Consider the following 16,247-nt stretch of genomic DNA (forward strand, 5'->3'; position numbering starts at 1 on the left):
AAGTGAAGCTATGATCCTCGCGGTTATGAACGCAATTTTTGCAATTGCATAAAGAAGCCCGCCTGAAAAATTCAGGACTTCAACGGGGTTTGAACTGAAAAACTGCGTTCATAACTGCGAGGATCATAGCTTGACTTGATTTCATATCCGCAGTTCATATACGATCCATTTCATATATCATTTCATATTTGAATAGTCTGTCGGTTGGGTGTGTAAAAAACCGTAGCCTTGTGTTAATAAGCGAAAACATTACAACGGCTCTCGAGATTGGTTGGAAAAAACAAGGTACGCAAGTGAGTCAGAATGCAACCGTGGGCCATAACAATAGACTCTATCCCTAAACACATTAAAGGTGGTTCCCGTATCGATCCATTGAAATTCGATTGTTCAGAAATAGTGGTACTGGGCAGGCTTTTAAGCCCCGTCCACATTAACGCATTTTCGAAAACCTCCGTTTATATATGACCGCCCACACTAAAACGATCGAAAACGGAGGTTTTCGAAAACGCTTTTGAAAGTGGAGACTTTTGAAAACGGAAGTCAATCGTTCTAGTGTGGACGGCGAAAACGGAGATTTTCGAATACGCGTGATGTCATAATCACATGCTTGCCTCACCTTCCCGCGCGCTAAGATGAAAAACAAAGCCTGATAACAAAAACGCATCTTTAGATCTCTCTATTTTCAGTAGCTAGTGCCGAAAACGATGTGAAAATGCTAGTGTGGACGCAGATCTTTGTGTTCGTTTTCAGGGAACCGGAGGTTTTCGAAAACGCATTGGTGCGGAACAGCTTAACAGGCCCTTAGTCGACTAAATTTATTGCTTTTCTCGACGCACACGTTCTTCGTAGGCCCACCTTGGCTTCCCTGGTTGTTTCTCTACGTCCCGCTCGTAGCTCCTGTCAAATCTCATTTTGCACATGTCATATCCTAGTCGACCCTTCAGCGAAGGTTAAGAAGTGATGATTTGCTCCAGTTAACTTCAAAATGGCCAGAAAAAAAGTGAATGCAATTTTGAACTTGAAGGTAAAGGGAAAACTCCTTCCACCCACCCTTAAAATAATAAGAAAACGAAACACTTTACTTTAAAAATTTCGAGGACTCGCTTCTAATATTGTGTTAACGTTCAAAGGAAACGAGACTTGAAGACACCTGCTACCGTAGAAACACTTTGCGTGGACGTCTTAAAACTTGCACATGCGTATGAAACTTGGCACACCAAGATAGGAGGCGAATCCATGAGCCTCAGAAAAAATCGTCTACTTCTGCAATCTCGGCAACTCAGTAGAACAAATTTCGAGTGCACAGTCTTTAAAAGATTCCATTCGACCATCCTAATAACTGAGAAAAATCGTTGTTTGGCCGAAGATAATTCTTTCGATTCAAGCGGAAAACAAAGGTCATTGAACAAGAAAATGCAAATTATTTCCGTGAACTAACTAGACTCTGTGCTTTTGTTTTTCAATCGTACAATTCGAAACTCTTCTAATACCTAGGTATTTATTTGGCTAATAATCCTTTTTATACTCTCCTTCAGAAGAAGCAACTATCACAAATGCAAGACATGGAGCCGAGCAAACAACTCAGTAGTCTGAGGAAGTTCCAAGTGGAGGAACTATCCAGCGTAGGGTTATGAAATCAATAAATTAGTTCTAGATATAATCAAAGATCAGTGGAGTGCGTTCAATTTTTAAGGTACAGATTTAATGTTGGCAATGTTCATTACATGACCTAGTATCGCTCCTTTCCGGGTTGCTGCACGGTGTACGAAACAGGAAAATTGCTGTCAAATATTTCGTTGTCCTCGAAATTCAGAGGCATTTAACTTAACAATGTTATGGGACAAAGCAGTCACAAAGGCCATTCAGTTAACCAGAAATGGCCACAATGATATTAACCACTAATAACTAATTAATAACTATTTAACCACTAATAACCACATTATTAACCAAATACATATTTTGCGAAAAGAACTTTATTGAACTTTCAAACAACTGATAATAAAAGTGAGTAACTACGCTAACAAAATTCAACTCAATTTCAAACTTTTAACACAATTCACAAGTGAAAAAAAATCCAAAGAAACAGGTAGCATGATGACCAAAACGCACCATGCAACCTTGGAAAGTCACATTCACGAATTATCCGCATCGACTCAAGGTCGGCAATAATGTCCTTCTCAAAGAAGTATAACCCATTATTATAACTTGCTATCAAATCCTGAAGCCAAGATTAATCTTTGTTTACTTCAGTTATGTTTTGTCCCAAGGAAACATAATTTTTATCCTTGGAGACCGCTTGGGAAATTCGCGCAGTCGTGGTGGGACAACCTGCTTCGGAACCAGCCAGAGATACTTTAAAATCCCGGAAAACGGCATCAAAATTTGCTTCAACATTCGTCCGATTTTGTTGAACAGCCATGTTGAAACCGCGTTGAAACTTGAATCGATGTTGAATGAGTTTAAAAGCGTTTAAACTTTGCTTCAGCAAAAATTCAACACTTCGTTTGTTAACGCGAATGTCGAATGAAGTTAAAATCTTTCAACATTGTTGGGTAAGCGTCATACCCGTATCCATAGTAACAACCGCGGATGCAGCCTGGGACGTAATACAAGGCCTCTCGTGAAGCTTTGTTGAAATCAAATGTTGATGATGTGTTGAAACTGTTTGCCCACCCCAGCAGTCGACATCGTTCAACAAAATCGAACGGGTGTTGGAGCCTTTGCCCGGGCCCTTATCTCAGTCTGAGGCTACAAGCCATACGACTTATTCTCTGAGAAGTCATTTTTTATGAGGTTCAGTTAAGCTACGAAGGACAGGAAGCCGCAATCTGACAGAAACCATTTAAAGCTTTACCTACTGGAAACCGAAACCGGTTGGGGTTAAATTAAGTGATACAAACATTACATAGCAATGACTTTGTCAGAAACAGACTGAAAGCCTCCAACTAAATCAAGACCGCTCATCCAAAACGATAAAAATAAAGGAGATTTAAGCTATGATAAGATTAGACATGTCCAAGTCTTTCGGTCGATATTTACTAAATATCATTTGAACATAGCATTGCACGCTACGTGGCTCGGGTTTTTTGAGTCGAATCATATCTTCCACGTCAAGAAGAGCTGGAATTCCAACAGACCTGAAAATAAAATGCAAACGTAAGAGTTTACCTACAGTTTTAAATGACACAGTGCAGTGTAACGGTTCCATTTTAGTTCACATTTAATGCTAAAACGCACGCTGAAAAAACGGTGAGCATATACCGTATATTTACCCCATTAAACGCCGCAGAAGAATGCGGCGTTTATTCGAAGATCGTGAGAAAAAAAACAAGTACACGTTTAAGTCTCTGAACGTTGATCACAAGCCTAACAATTACGATTCTATTGGAACTTTTAACGTGTTTCTGTTTTAAATAACGTTTACAAATGATCTACCTTAATTGTTGTCAGTGATTTAAGAAATGTGAATTTGAAATAAACACCGCCCTAGAATAAACGCCGCATCGGACATGCTCAAAGATTTAATAAACGCCGCGGCGTTAATCCACTTAATACGGTAGGCGACAACGAATTCATGAGGCCAAAGAGCAACTACGATACTAACTTCTGTAGACTTCGATCTGAATGATATTGATTAAAATACTCGAAATGCGGAAATTGAAATGCATGAGAGTTGGAGATCACCAATGCTAAATTACGCAGCAACTTATAATTAAGCAATTGGGAAGAAAGCCTGACAAAAATCCAGTCTTGTCCGGCCATGGGTTTTTTCAGGCGTTCGTCCCTTAACTGGGAAAGAGTTGTACCAATGGAAATAATAACCGAAAGCTTAAATGTACTTTTAGCAATGTGCACTTACTCTCCAGTGTCGAACGCCAGTTGAAAATTGTACTCTCTATTTTCCGCTGAAAGTGAAGTGTAGTCAAACTTGTCCGGATTGAATTTATGTATCAAAGCACAGAATGCTAAACCATTACTAAAACTACCGCTGAAATTGGTGATATTTACTCCCTGTGGAAGAAAGAACACAAAACTGAGCAAAACAGATATTAAACAGGACTGCTGTCTCCGATGTTCTTTGATCCCAACCAGCGGAATAACTTCAACATGTAACTGAGTGAGAATACAGGGGGTAGGGGAGAGGAGAGCTTGGACACTATGAGCGAATGCTTCTCAAGCAATTATTTTGATTTGCAGGGCACGGCAAATCTGCATAAAGCACGAGCGACACGATTTTGTGTTTCTCATTCAAGCAAATTATTGCTAAAACAACTTCTTCCATTTCTCCAATGCGACGAAATAGGCTAGTTTCGAATTGTGCAGAAACAAGAGAACAGAGTCGAGGTTCAAGGGAATAATTTGCACTTTCCTTTGTTTAGAACAAAACAAAAGCTGGTTATTCATCAGAACCTCGACTCTGTTCTTTTCCTTCTGCACAATTCGAAACTAGCCCATTTCGCCGCTTCTGAACGCTTAACGCAGGTTCTGTGCAGCTCCCATACCCCGAAAGGAACTGATTCGCCTATAAATTAATGCGTCTCTCATTTGAACAGCAGTTATCGCTTAGTCCGCTACAAATCTTGGACTTTGCTCATAATTATTGATCTGATGTCTTTATCTGAAGCAAAAGGAATAGGAGATATAGCTGTCAGATTTCTAATCATCATCAATCTGGCCAAGGAGTCACAAAAACATGGCTATATACAGGTTTCAACAATTACGGTGTCATGGCGTTTTCATAGACCGAACGATTTTCACATTCACACTGACAGTACTAGTGGAACCTCGCTACCCAACTACAAATCTTACATGACAAATTAACTTAAATTATTATCCTTGGCATTCGGAAGAAGCCACTCGGTTGCATTCCGACGTTAGGATGGACGTATGAGCCCAGCGCACCAATTATGTTTTTGTTACTGAACTCTCTTTATCTCCGAGTGGTGTCCAGTTTATCATATGGATTTTTTCGCGAAACGTTTGGCTTACAAATCACTAACTAATTCTTTTGAGGCAGAGAGCTTTCCTCGCAAGCAATTTCCCGCGCTTAAGGACCGCTGCGCGTAATTGTTCCGAATTGTGATAGGTTTATTTGTTTCTCTCCGCCTGCTGTGATTGGTTAAAATAAATACTTGGGTTTCGGTTTAACGGCACCTCGATCAGTTGAAACTCAGTCCACTCACACCACACACTTATCGCAACCCGTACCTCGTATCCTTGTGTGACATCTTTACACCACGTCAGGATCAAAGACGATACAGACATCTGCCTCTTTAGTTGTGGTTTCTTTTTCAGGTCTCTCGGACTGCGGATAAAGCAAACGTAGGCTGTAATGCTATCAACCAAGCGAAAATTAAGGAGTGTGAGAGGGACTCGCCCAGCCTAGCCCTTGGAGTGATGTTATTTTTACGGAAGTCCGTTTCCCGATATGCCTGCAAAGTCAAAAGGACTCAAAACGGCGTTTTCAGTGGCTTGTGGGCGGAAACGAGTTTCAGAAGCAAGGAAGGAAATTGGTATATCATGATCTTGCCTCAAAAACCGAAGTGGGAGATTCTACAATTTCTTGAGAATCTAATGGCTTGTTGGATGAATAATACATTCGACTTTCACGACTTCCGCGATTTCCAACAGCCGCCATTACACAATGCCCGATAGGTTTGTATGACGTCATGCTTTTAAATAATAGCGGACGTCTTGGTAGATAGACTTCCAATCTAAAAATAACTTTTGTGAAATTTACATACTCCGGCCAACGCCCCTAAAATCTCTCTCTTTTCCTCCTTTAATAATTAAGTGTCAACTTAGTATTTGATACAACACTATCACTGGCCAAAGAAGCTTACACTACAGAGCAGGAATAAGATAGATAATGACGTAAAGAAATAAACGTAAAAACAAGCGAGGAGGAACTCTAGGACTGTGAGGTCTCTAGCAATCATTAATCTCACTAAAAATGTAAACTAAACTTCTCCTTTATGGAATCTATCGATTTGAGTCTTTTAGTATGTTTCAGTTTTTCTTCAACGTAGCTTGAAAAGTCTCGTTTCGGTATATTTATTAAAGCATGTGGGTGAGAATGTAAAATTTAACTGTAATCTATGCAGGAAGGAAAGCAAAGTCTTAAGTTTAGTCAAGAGGAGCAGTTTTTGGGTTATAATCATCTTTAAGCAAAAACTCACAACACAAAGATTGAATGACGCTTCGACAGAGAAACAAAAACAAACTTGCTTTCTCCTCCTTAAAAGTATCATGCTCTACAACAAATGCTCGATAAACATGTACAAGCCATCGACCTCTTTGACATCTTTTCTTTGATCTGATACTGCTTTTTGCTAAAGCACGAACGAAAAACGGAAAAGACTTTTGAATTAAATACTACTCATTTACAAACCAAGCTTTTTGTCTTGGCAGGGAGGGGAGAGTGTGTGGTGACGCCGCTATGTGTACATGCATGCGTTATGTACATATTCTCCCACTTACGTTTTGTTAGGATCTGGTGCTTTCTTGAGCGATACTTTCTCAGTCGTAGTTGCTGGACTCGTCAAACCTGATGAACTTGTTGGGCTAGTCGGTGATGGCGCGCTAAACCTGTTAACAGATGTCGGGGTTGGTGGTTTTTTCTGCGTGAACTGCTTCTCTTTGGCTTTTTTCTCGTCCTCTTCAGCTTTTTTGAAGAAAGCCATGCGATCCTTTACAGACCCCATGCCTCCTTTTTGTCCAAATTTAGCACCCTGAAAAAAAAGCCAGCGCCATCTATAACTGAGATCCTCTCTTTCAAACAAAAATTGCAATGGAGCCCCAAGTTTCTCACACAATTCGACCAGATGCGCAAACGTCTCGATTACAAATCATGGCGCAAATTTTCTTCTTCAGATCATCGTTCATTTGTTTGTTAGCCTGCATAACTGACGCTTCAGAGTTTCGATCCGCCTTTGCCCACAAGAGAACTCAGCGAAACGACTTGAGCCGAAGGATATCTAGAACGGAATCGACACTGTTAAGAAGGAGCAAGGTAATTCCTGCGCGGTGAGTGGCACCGATGAAAAATAATCTTTATGACGCCAAAGAACTCTTACTCAGGCTCTGGGCTTACTTTTGAAATCAGCTTAAGACATTTGGGGCTGTTTTGACAAAGTTTACGGCCGCGCCAAATCAGTATGAAATATTGGGAGCTAGCAAAGAGAGCGAAAGTAAAATGCAAATGGTGTTATAATGAAGAAAGACTGAAGAGGACACCGAAGAGACTAAATATTAAGACTGTTTCCAAATCACACAACGCTCAGTGGAAGATATATCATTCTTTTAAAGTGCTCTTTGACATGAAAACACCTCTCGCTACACTTAACGAGTACAACTTACTTCATTTTTAGAAGGTAGAAATGAGTTGGGCCTGGTGGGTTTCTGACTGAGCGCAGCTGGATTCGACCATTGCCTCCCTGATGAGGTCGGCTTGGGTGCATCAGTCCTTGGTGGTGGCTGCCATATCCTCGTTTTGGGAGGTTCCTCTGTCTTGGGAGGCTCTTGCCTCGTAAATCCGAAATGAGGTGAGTCCTTAGGTGTTCGAGGGCTTTCTTGAATGGCCGCAAGTTCAGTTTCACTTCGGCTACTGATGGTGTTATCTTCAATCTTTAGCTTCTCGTGGCTTTCCTTGCGAGAGGAGCGTCGTATCTTCCGATGCTCTTTGATCTGCTCGTCTCCTTCTGAGGTACTCACCAACTTGACCGTGTCACCACTCTTCACGTACATCAGTCCATCCAGTTCGTCTTTCTTCTCGATCTCGCGCACAGATCGCCGCCTCCCTCGCAACCTTCCCAGATTCTGCATTAGGTCTTGTTTGGTCTTAGTATCCTGCTGCGTCTCCACAGGCAATCGATGGTGAACCATTGGCGTAGATGTACCCGTCACGTGCGACGCAGACGAAGGACTCTGCTCTCTACTCCTACACTGATCTAGCTTGAACAATTCTGCCAGTGACGATCTTCGAGACATTCGCTTCGGCTCTCCGTCTTCGTTGTCTTTCTCTGGTTTTAAATCAGCGTTGTGGTTGATTTTTAAATCTTGATTCTTTCTTTGCTTCTCCTCGAGGCTCGATTTGATGTGACGCCGGTTCAAATTGCTCTCGGATGTTTTATCATCCGTGTTGGCGACCTTAAAATTAAACGTGCTACGAGTGTATTTGGATTGTGGAGGTGCAACATTCTCTTTCCTAGCCGGGCTTTCGTCTCTTTTGATAATAATAGCCCGTTCTTGGTATCTGTCTTTTTCTGCGCTGTTCACAGACATGGTAAACTTGGAAGCCATTGAAGGCGCTTTAGTAATATTCCCATTTTCATCAGTTAGTTTTTCTTTCTTCTCCTTCAGTTCTCGTAGTTCGGCTCGTAGTTTTCTTCGTTCGGTGATATTTTTTGTCCCCTCCAACTGCCAAATTAACAAGAAATATAACGTCAGTGGATATCGCACTTCTCTCTCTCAAATTATAAGAGTGCTACAATACTTTACGTATTCCAGTCGCATGAAACTGAAAACAACCGATGTGTTTTTAAAAGGCTTTATATTTAATTTAAAAAAACTACCCATGGCGAAGACGATTAATATTATGCATCTTAACTCTTTAAATCTTTACAGTAGAGACGCATTATCCGTCTAAACTTGGGCAAACATTTGTTGTTCGTCTGGTTATGCGTCTCTAGTATAAAGATGGATAAAAGACGCATTATCCATCTAGACGAAATATCTCTCGTTGTGCGTCTTGAACGCATACGAATAATGCGTGTTGTGCCCGTCTTTATACCAGAGACGCATAACCAGACGAACAAAAAATGTTTCCTTGAGTTCGTCCAGACGGATTATGTGTCTTGTATAGTTCGTCCCGTCTTTACACTAGACGAATAGCGTGAGAGACGCATAATCCGCCTGGACGGATTATGCGTCTCTAGTATAAAAACGGCCATTATCGAAAGCATATGGAAGTCAATTACTCAGTCAAGACAAAGTATATATAAGGAGCGATTTTAATTTGAAGCAACCATGCAACGTCGTGCAGTCGGCCCTAAACGAGGGAAAAGCCGCAAAACTAATTTAGACTGCATGTGATTGGTTTAGCAAGTGCCTACACATTTTTGGGGCACATACGAATTAAGAAGTGCCTGCCAGGCGAATGCTATTGTTTTCGCAGTTAGTATGAGCTTCAAACTTATTAAACTGCAGTAGAGGAGTGATGGCTCCTTAAACAATTGGTCGGTTTATACTAGAGACGCATAATCCGTCCAGACGAATTAGGCGTCTTTCATGGTATCCGGCCAGTGCAAAAACGGAACGAACTACATAAAACGCATAATCCGTCTGGAACAAACTTGGGCAAACATATTTTGTGCGTCAGTTAAATTCGTTAGCAAAACGTTTGCCCGAGTTCTTCCCAAATGAATTAGGCGTCTCTAGTATCAAACACGTTACAACAGCCACTATCGACTGAGAGTCGTGGGCAGTCAGGTGGGTGGGAAGTCTGTATTTCATTGCATCGACAATCTGTCCATCATTTTCGCTTAATCTGCCCTTGTTGAAAATTGATGCGTTTTGAGAAGGTTAAAGAAGCAAGAAGTTTAACATCTTAGTTGCGTTGTTAAGAAGCAAGAGGGAGCTTCTGTAGCAAGGAAATCTCAAGCTATTTGTGTCCGGGGCGTTAACATGAGAAGAGTGGGATCGCAGATTGGCAGTTTTCATGTTTGGTTTATTTGAGCCGGGCTAAGCCATTATGGAAAACGCTTTTGACGAAATGGGTCTCACGAGAACGCGGGTGTCACACATACGAACCCGACAGCACGCGATTAGACTCCAATTCTACTCCTAATTCTACTTCCAAAGTAAAAAAAAACTGGCTTCCAGAGAGAAGAGCCGAGTTGCATTGGTAATAAGTATTTTTTGGGGTGCGTTGCTAAGGATGTAATGGTTAAGTAATTTGAGAGAATTTGGCATTATTTTGGTCAGTTTCCAACTTTTGTAAGCCAATGACCCTAAATATGACGTCATCATACCACACCCATGGTCACGGGACCAATAAAAGAAAACTCTAAATTTGTCTCCGTGCTACGCAATTTGGGTATTTAATCGATGGTTTGATAATTTGTATTCGTTTTTGCATCCAGCCAAGCATGGTTTTCTTTTTATTTTGAAAAATGTTCTTTTTAAAGACATAAACGATACTGAAATACCCATAACTTTTTCAAAAAGATGATTTTAAAATATCAATGCATAGCTATATTCTATATTTGGGGATGAAACGTGCCATATAAAAATAATAATAATTCAGTTTAAAACCGCCGGAAATTTAGCTTTTTTCTCAAGCCGGAAGCCAGTTCGTTTACGCATGCGCAGTTGATCTGAGAACGAGCACGAGAAAGGGCGAGGAAAAATCTTGGATGGAAACAGCAGTTCGTGCGGTGATTTTTGCTTGTGGGTGGGTTTTCTGGTCAGCTCACTATATGATGGCGTCAGTCACCGGAAGTAACATTTCACTTCCCTAGCAACGCTCGAAAAATCCGTCCGTGGGCCCTTGAGGGTTTCTTACAAGAGAGAGCAGAAGCAGGGCGTGGGACGCCGGTATTAGTGGGAGCTTCAGACAACCGCACCTTTCCACCCACAGACCACACACAAACTCACTCACCCGGAGTTACGATGAAGCGCTCTCACCCGCTAATTTAGTGAACTTCCTATAACAATAGTTATTTCCTTAGAGAAGTTAGCCGTGGCTTTTAAGTTTCTATCCATATAGCGATGAAAGCAGCCGTGAAATCATGTCGTGAAGTCGTGAAATTCAAAGAATGACCTCTGCAAATTAACGTTGCTGACGACAGCCAAACGTCTCAGTTCAAGTGATTTTACAGGGATATTAAAAAAAGAAAAAATTCAAAATCTGCGTTAACAAGAATTTTAAGAGGATTTTAAGAGTCTAAGACAGCGATGTCAACGAAAACGTCATTTCAAATTTAATGTAAGTCGTTTTGAAAGATGAATAATATTGCCCAGCGTTAAATTTTGACAAAGTCACCGAAGTTCCTGAAGCTGTCTATCTTTTCTAATTCGCCTTTTTGAGATTTGGACGACGATAGCGGATTTGCAGAGAGCGGTAAAGAATCGACCGAACTTTAAACAGAGCATGCACAGCGACTGTTGTGTCTATTTTGTTAAAAAAAATGTAGACCATATTGTCCCGAATGCAACTCAAAGGCGCATCAATATAACGCACCATATCGATTTCACATCACAGATGAAGCAATATATTTACACCAAAAAATAAAATACAACTTTGAATCAAAATTTATCCACAGTGGGGGTGTAAAACACAACAGTTGCAAACAAACAAAATTATCGAAAAACCCGGCAAAGGATGCAACGGAACTCATAACTATTTACGCAACATTAAGGCCTCGCTCAATCCTTCAGCAAATCGTATCGAAAGGTGACGTGGGCTGGTCTGAAGATGTTCACGTGAACTTATCTGCAAAATGCTCCCTGGATCAGGTCGAGAAGCTTGTTAGCAACAATTTCCTTAGTTGCTGTTTTTCTGTTGCCGGAAATAAAAAAGCGAATGTTATCATTACAATGCACTATCAGATGATAAGCAACAGGAACAAGAGTCTTAAGTACTTTCCGATGACAGCACAAAAAAGTCATTGTTGGGCAAAAACAAGAAAACGTACATGCTTCTCTTAAGGCAAACGTCGCTTATAAATACGTTCAAATACATAACAAGAAAACACCGCGAAGAAAACCAACGTTTGCTGGCAGATCCAGGTCCGTAGAGACCCAGAGCCTGTCCGGTCCAATCCAAAAATAAGAAAATATGATTTAACAATAAAAAAAGAGAAAAACATGGGGAAGATAAAAGAACTTTCGGAATCCGCAGGCAGAGTTAGCAGTGCAAACCAGTCATCATCGCTGTTTTAACCTCTATAGGTGCCATTCTATTGCCGAAAAAATGGACTGCTCTAAGAAATCAAAACTTTACCAAACTCTACAGAATGTTCTCGAAACACATGTCATACATACCCGAGTTTTTGCAAGATGTTTTAACCATCTAATGAACATAGACGTACCGGTGTCCGAATATTCCTAGACGGATGTTTCTAGAATCAATTCAACATATTCGATATCACTGCAAAACAGTTTAATTGAGAATTTGTGAAATTCATTAACATCGCAGATTGCACAAAACCGGGATCAAATGTTTCCGACAAGTTCCAGTGTGGATTAAAATCGCCGAACTGGGCCGCGGCTTCGAACGATGACCGGCCCATGACACTCTGGGTCTTTAAACTTAGGGTCTCTTCGCACGAGCCCGGGTTGGACACCGACCCGGGTCAGTTCAGCGTCGAATTTTACGTTTACAATAGGCCAGCGGCTGACCCGGGGCAGTTCCTTTTACGCTCGGTTGAAAGGGCTGGTAAATACTTGTCAGTGAGGAAAATGGCGGACCAACCATGCAACCATCAGAATCATCAATTCGTGCTAACGTTATCAGCCATTTTACCAAGTTTATTTGCTTGTGCGCAGCTGCATGGGTTTTTAATGCTCATGCTCCAACAGCAACAGCTCCAAGCCACCCACCGTGTACTTCGATTCTAACAGAACTTACAAGCCAGAGCTTACAAACTTTTGGAAAAAATCATCGAAACTTTTTCTACACGCTCTTCATGCCCATTCGCCTCCGCCATTTTGCTCACGCTGAACCGCAAAAAGAGTGACGTTCAAAGGATCCTGGGTCAGATGTGCCAGTGTTTACATGAAGAAATTTCAACCCTTCCAGCCGGGTCAACCCGAGTCTCGAGTCCCGAGTTCCAACTAGTGTTTTCATGTAAACTCTTATAAACATTTGACTGTGAAACGGTTACCCGCCGCGGTGATTCGACCCGGGGTAAACAGCAACCCGGGGTCGTGTAAAGATACCCTTAATTGATGAGAAAGTGCCAGGAAAGGGTTAATTAGTCAATGCCCAATCTTAACCCTGGCCCTAATAACATCTGCAAATGATTTGCCTTTCAAGTCGTCTCAATAAAGACTATAAACCGTAGGCCCCGTATCACAACTCTTGCTGTCAATATATTAATAACATGGGACGTTAAAGACCGCAAACACTGTTCGGGAAGAGTAGGGGATGGACTTCCCGGTGTCGCAGCCATCCTTTCTGTGGTATATTACAGATTGGGTGTACTATCTCAGTTGGTTCATATGTTCCCTTCTAGGGAGGGATATATTTCAGATCATAAACGTTCATTCTGTAAATTGGAACCACGTTTTTTCCGTTGCAACCAAGTACAATGCTTTTGGAAAGATTTCCAGTGCGATTCTCATACATAATATTTGACAGGGGAATTTGTCCACCTTACCATACAACTGATACAAGATATCGTAATAATTGGAATATTATATGCAAAATGTCCCTCACTAATTTATTTGTTACTTATAGCCAAATTAGATGTATGGAAAGGCAGAAGAAATCATATACACATGAGATTAATGATAGGTCTCCTAAAATATTCAATAAATTTAATTTTAACCATTTTCTGCTCATGTAAATTAAAGGCTGTTTTTCTGAACATTCGAAACCACGGCAAGATCTGTCAAGACCTTGAAATCGTTTGCACCATGGATATTAAACGGCAAATTAAATTTCCCAGCACTTTGACGTCGCATACAGTGGGGTGCTCAAGAGGCTTAATTTTAAATGAATCTCTCGGCCGCGTGTATTGTGGAAAAGCGCCTGATACTATTGGAGGGTCTCTCACATCAAGGTCATCTGGACCGAAAACAACCATTCCTTGTAACAATTCGAGGCACTTAATCCAACGCTTTTGTATGCAAATGTAAACATTTTTCACAGAAATGAACACAGGTCTAGGAAATTCAAGTTTATATAAATCCTGCGCTGACAAAAGTGCAGTGTCAAAAATCGCATGAGGGAAATACTTTGGGGCAATTTACGGGATAAGTCAGGAATATCTTCCCTTCGCCAGCCTGCACTTGTATTTAAACGGAGACTAGCATTAAAAGCATTTCTTTTTGTTTAAAGTCTGTCTTTCATAAAACAGATAAGAAACATTTATTTTCCTTGACTTGACTTGTCATCACAGAGTTACAGAAAACGGAATGAAACAAAAGCTTGTCTGATGTCAATGCGTCAATATTTCTGTCAACAATACGCAAACCTTCGAAAGAAAACATCGATCAAACCCAAGCCTTTCGAGACTCAAAGTGCCAGAAAAAAAAACGAAATTAAACAATCACCTTTACAATGGAGAAGAACAAATTCAACGATCATTAATTGCTTATACGGCAAGTTTAAGTGTCACTTGGCCACAAACCTGTCCAAGACTCCTTGGAGCATGAAAAACTTCGATAAAACAACACGAAACACATTCCGACACTGCAGATTGAACATAAATCGGATTTCCCAAGCAAATAAAACTAAGGTGTTTACACCGAAAAAAAAAATCAAAATGATCAAACCATTCACTGACACGGGCGAATCAAGTGATGGACATCTTGATTTAAATAAGAACATCTTCAATATTAGTGTGAATTGAACGGATACTTTGGGTTGATAGGAAAACAATCGAAATATCGATACTTCAGTTTTCGAGTTAGCAAAGACTATTAGAGGAAGGCTTTAGGTTCGTTTTATGGCGAAATTGTGTACATTCGTGCATGCACTCGCAAAATTGTTTGCAAATTCCCTTGCAAGCCGTCAATATTGGTATAAAAGTTGATAATCTTGATTAGATTCTAACCTAAGCAGAGCATATTAAAATTGCAAATATCTTGGTTCAAAAATACAAAGTTGCATTGTGTATGCATACATTCACCGCACCATTGTAAAGAAACCATGTACATGTAATCTTTAACCATGCGTACGATGATTAAATTAATGCTATTCTACAGCATATGTTGCATATATTACAAAGCAAGAAAATATCGTATCAAATGTAGAAGTAGCAAGGGCGTTTAATATGAAAGAACAAAAGGCATGCTTTGCAGAAGCGATATCTCGTCAACTATGTGCTGACAAATAATATTAAATAGTGATTCCTTTTTGTACATGGCCATTCAACAGCTTAAAATTCTTTTGCTACATTGAAAGAACATCGCTCGGTCGCGTACCGCTGTATCCACTACTGCACTTCAAAGTTCTTACCTCTTGACCATTTATACTAAGGTAGAGAGAAATAAATTTCCCAGCTACGCGAAGTCCGGGCCGGTCACAATTTTAGTACAAAAGAATTTCGCTTACCTTTTGTTTAAGCGCCGATTCCTGGCGATGAATTTCCTCGAATGTGGCCATCGAAAGCGTTCTTCAAGGATTGACCCCTACACCAGAAAGGAGAGAAAATCGAAACAGTTGTCGAGAACGCGAGACTGGGGCACTCTCACGCGCGACAAACATGCACCCACCAAAGAAATGGTATTATCAGATGAAGACACGAATTGAGCTATCACTGGAATGCAAATCAAGAAGCTTGTTTGTTTTTTTATTCTCCTTGATTTAGCGCACAAAGCTCAAAAGCTGAAAGTAGTGTTACGTAGGCGTGACGTCAAAATGAACTTGATCCCACGCAGTACATCGTGACACTTACTGTGAGTAACACTGAGCTGCTGCGCACGTGACGGGCTGTTTCTAACGAAGAGCTTGTTTGGTAGACGTTCGTTAAAATACGCTTTATCGCGAATTAATATCAGTGTGCCAAGTAACTTGCACATTTTTTATTGCAATCAAGGGCACTATTCATGGAGAAGAGCTTGAAAATCAATCATCTTCGAGCATTGTCACTTAATTTTCGTCACATGTCAAATACCGAGACAGCTGACACTAGTGCCTGTGACCTAATAAAAATAGTGACGTTGGAAAATTCAGAGAGAAAAGACATTACAGGTTCTGAGGGGCTACAGCAAGCGCCAATATAGCTATTAAATCGTGAAGGAGATGGGTCGATTCTCTAAGTAATTTATCGATATGTTGCGTTACAGCAAAACTTGGCAGACCCTGTGATACCCCGTTGATAATCTATGTTAAAACCCACATGGAATAATCCACTTAGAATTTTACAAATATTATTCCTCAGTTTCCTTCGTTGTCAATCCACCTACGCTCAAATGTTTACATTCAGCAGATAAATCCATCGATAGTAGTGGTAAATGGTGCAATTCACTGTGTTTTTTTCAAACTGGTAAATGGACATCTCGGCCTTCGTTACGTA

The 16,247-nt window shown here is 40.6% G+C and overlaps 1 protein-coding gene across 1 annotated transcript; it reads right to left on the reverse strand.

Moving 5' to 3' along the window:
• Positions 1-1,955: 1,955 nt before the first annotated feature.
• LOC138043419 (smoothelin-like protein 1) lies at positions 1,956-15,577 on the reverse strand. Its single transcript, XM_068889680.1, has 7 exons — positions 15,445-15,577; positions 15,284-15,360; positions 7,360-8,418; positions 6,481-6,731; positions 5,209-5,305; positions 3,860-4,011; positions 1,956-3,137 (listed from the first exon to the last, which is right to left on the reverse strand). Exons 2-7 carry the CDS (start codon positions 15,332-15,334, stop codon positions 2,990-2,992), a joined length of 1,758 nt encoding a protein of 585 aa, XP_068745781.1. The 5' UTR covers positions 15,335-15,360; positions 15,445-15,577; the 3' UTR covers positions 1,956-2,989.
• Between the last annotated feature and the right edge of the window lie 670 nt (positions 15,578-16,247).

The sequence above is a fragment of the Montipora capricornis genome, chromosome 3 (assembly GCF_036669925.1).
Source record: "Montipora capricornis isolate CH-2021 chromosome 3, ASM3666992v2, whole genome shotgun sequence".
NCBI lineage: Eukaryota > Metazoa > Cnidaria > Anthozoa > Scleractinia > Acroporidae > Montipora > Montipora capricornis.

Bases quoted from the DNA above. Each gene is read 5' to 3' on its own strand.
- LOC138043419 (XM_068889680.1), bottom strand. From the start codon at position 15,334: ATGGCCACATTCGAGGAAATTCATCGCCAGGAATCGGCGCTTAAACAA. The intron at 8,419-15,283 runs GTAAGCGAAATT...TTAATTTGGCAG, and splicing joins AATCGGCGCTTAAACAAAAG to TTGGAGGGGACAAAAAATAT. The intron at 3,138-3,859 runs GTAAGTGCACAT...TTTTATTTTCAG, and splicing joins CTGGCGTTCGACACTGGAGA to GTCTGTTGGAATTCCAGCTC.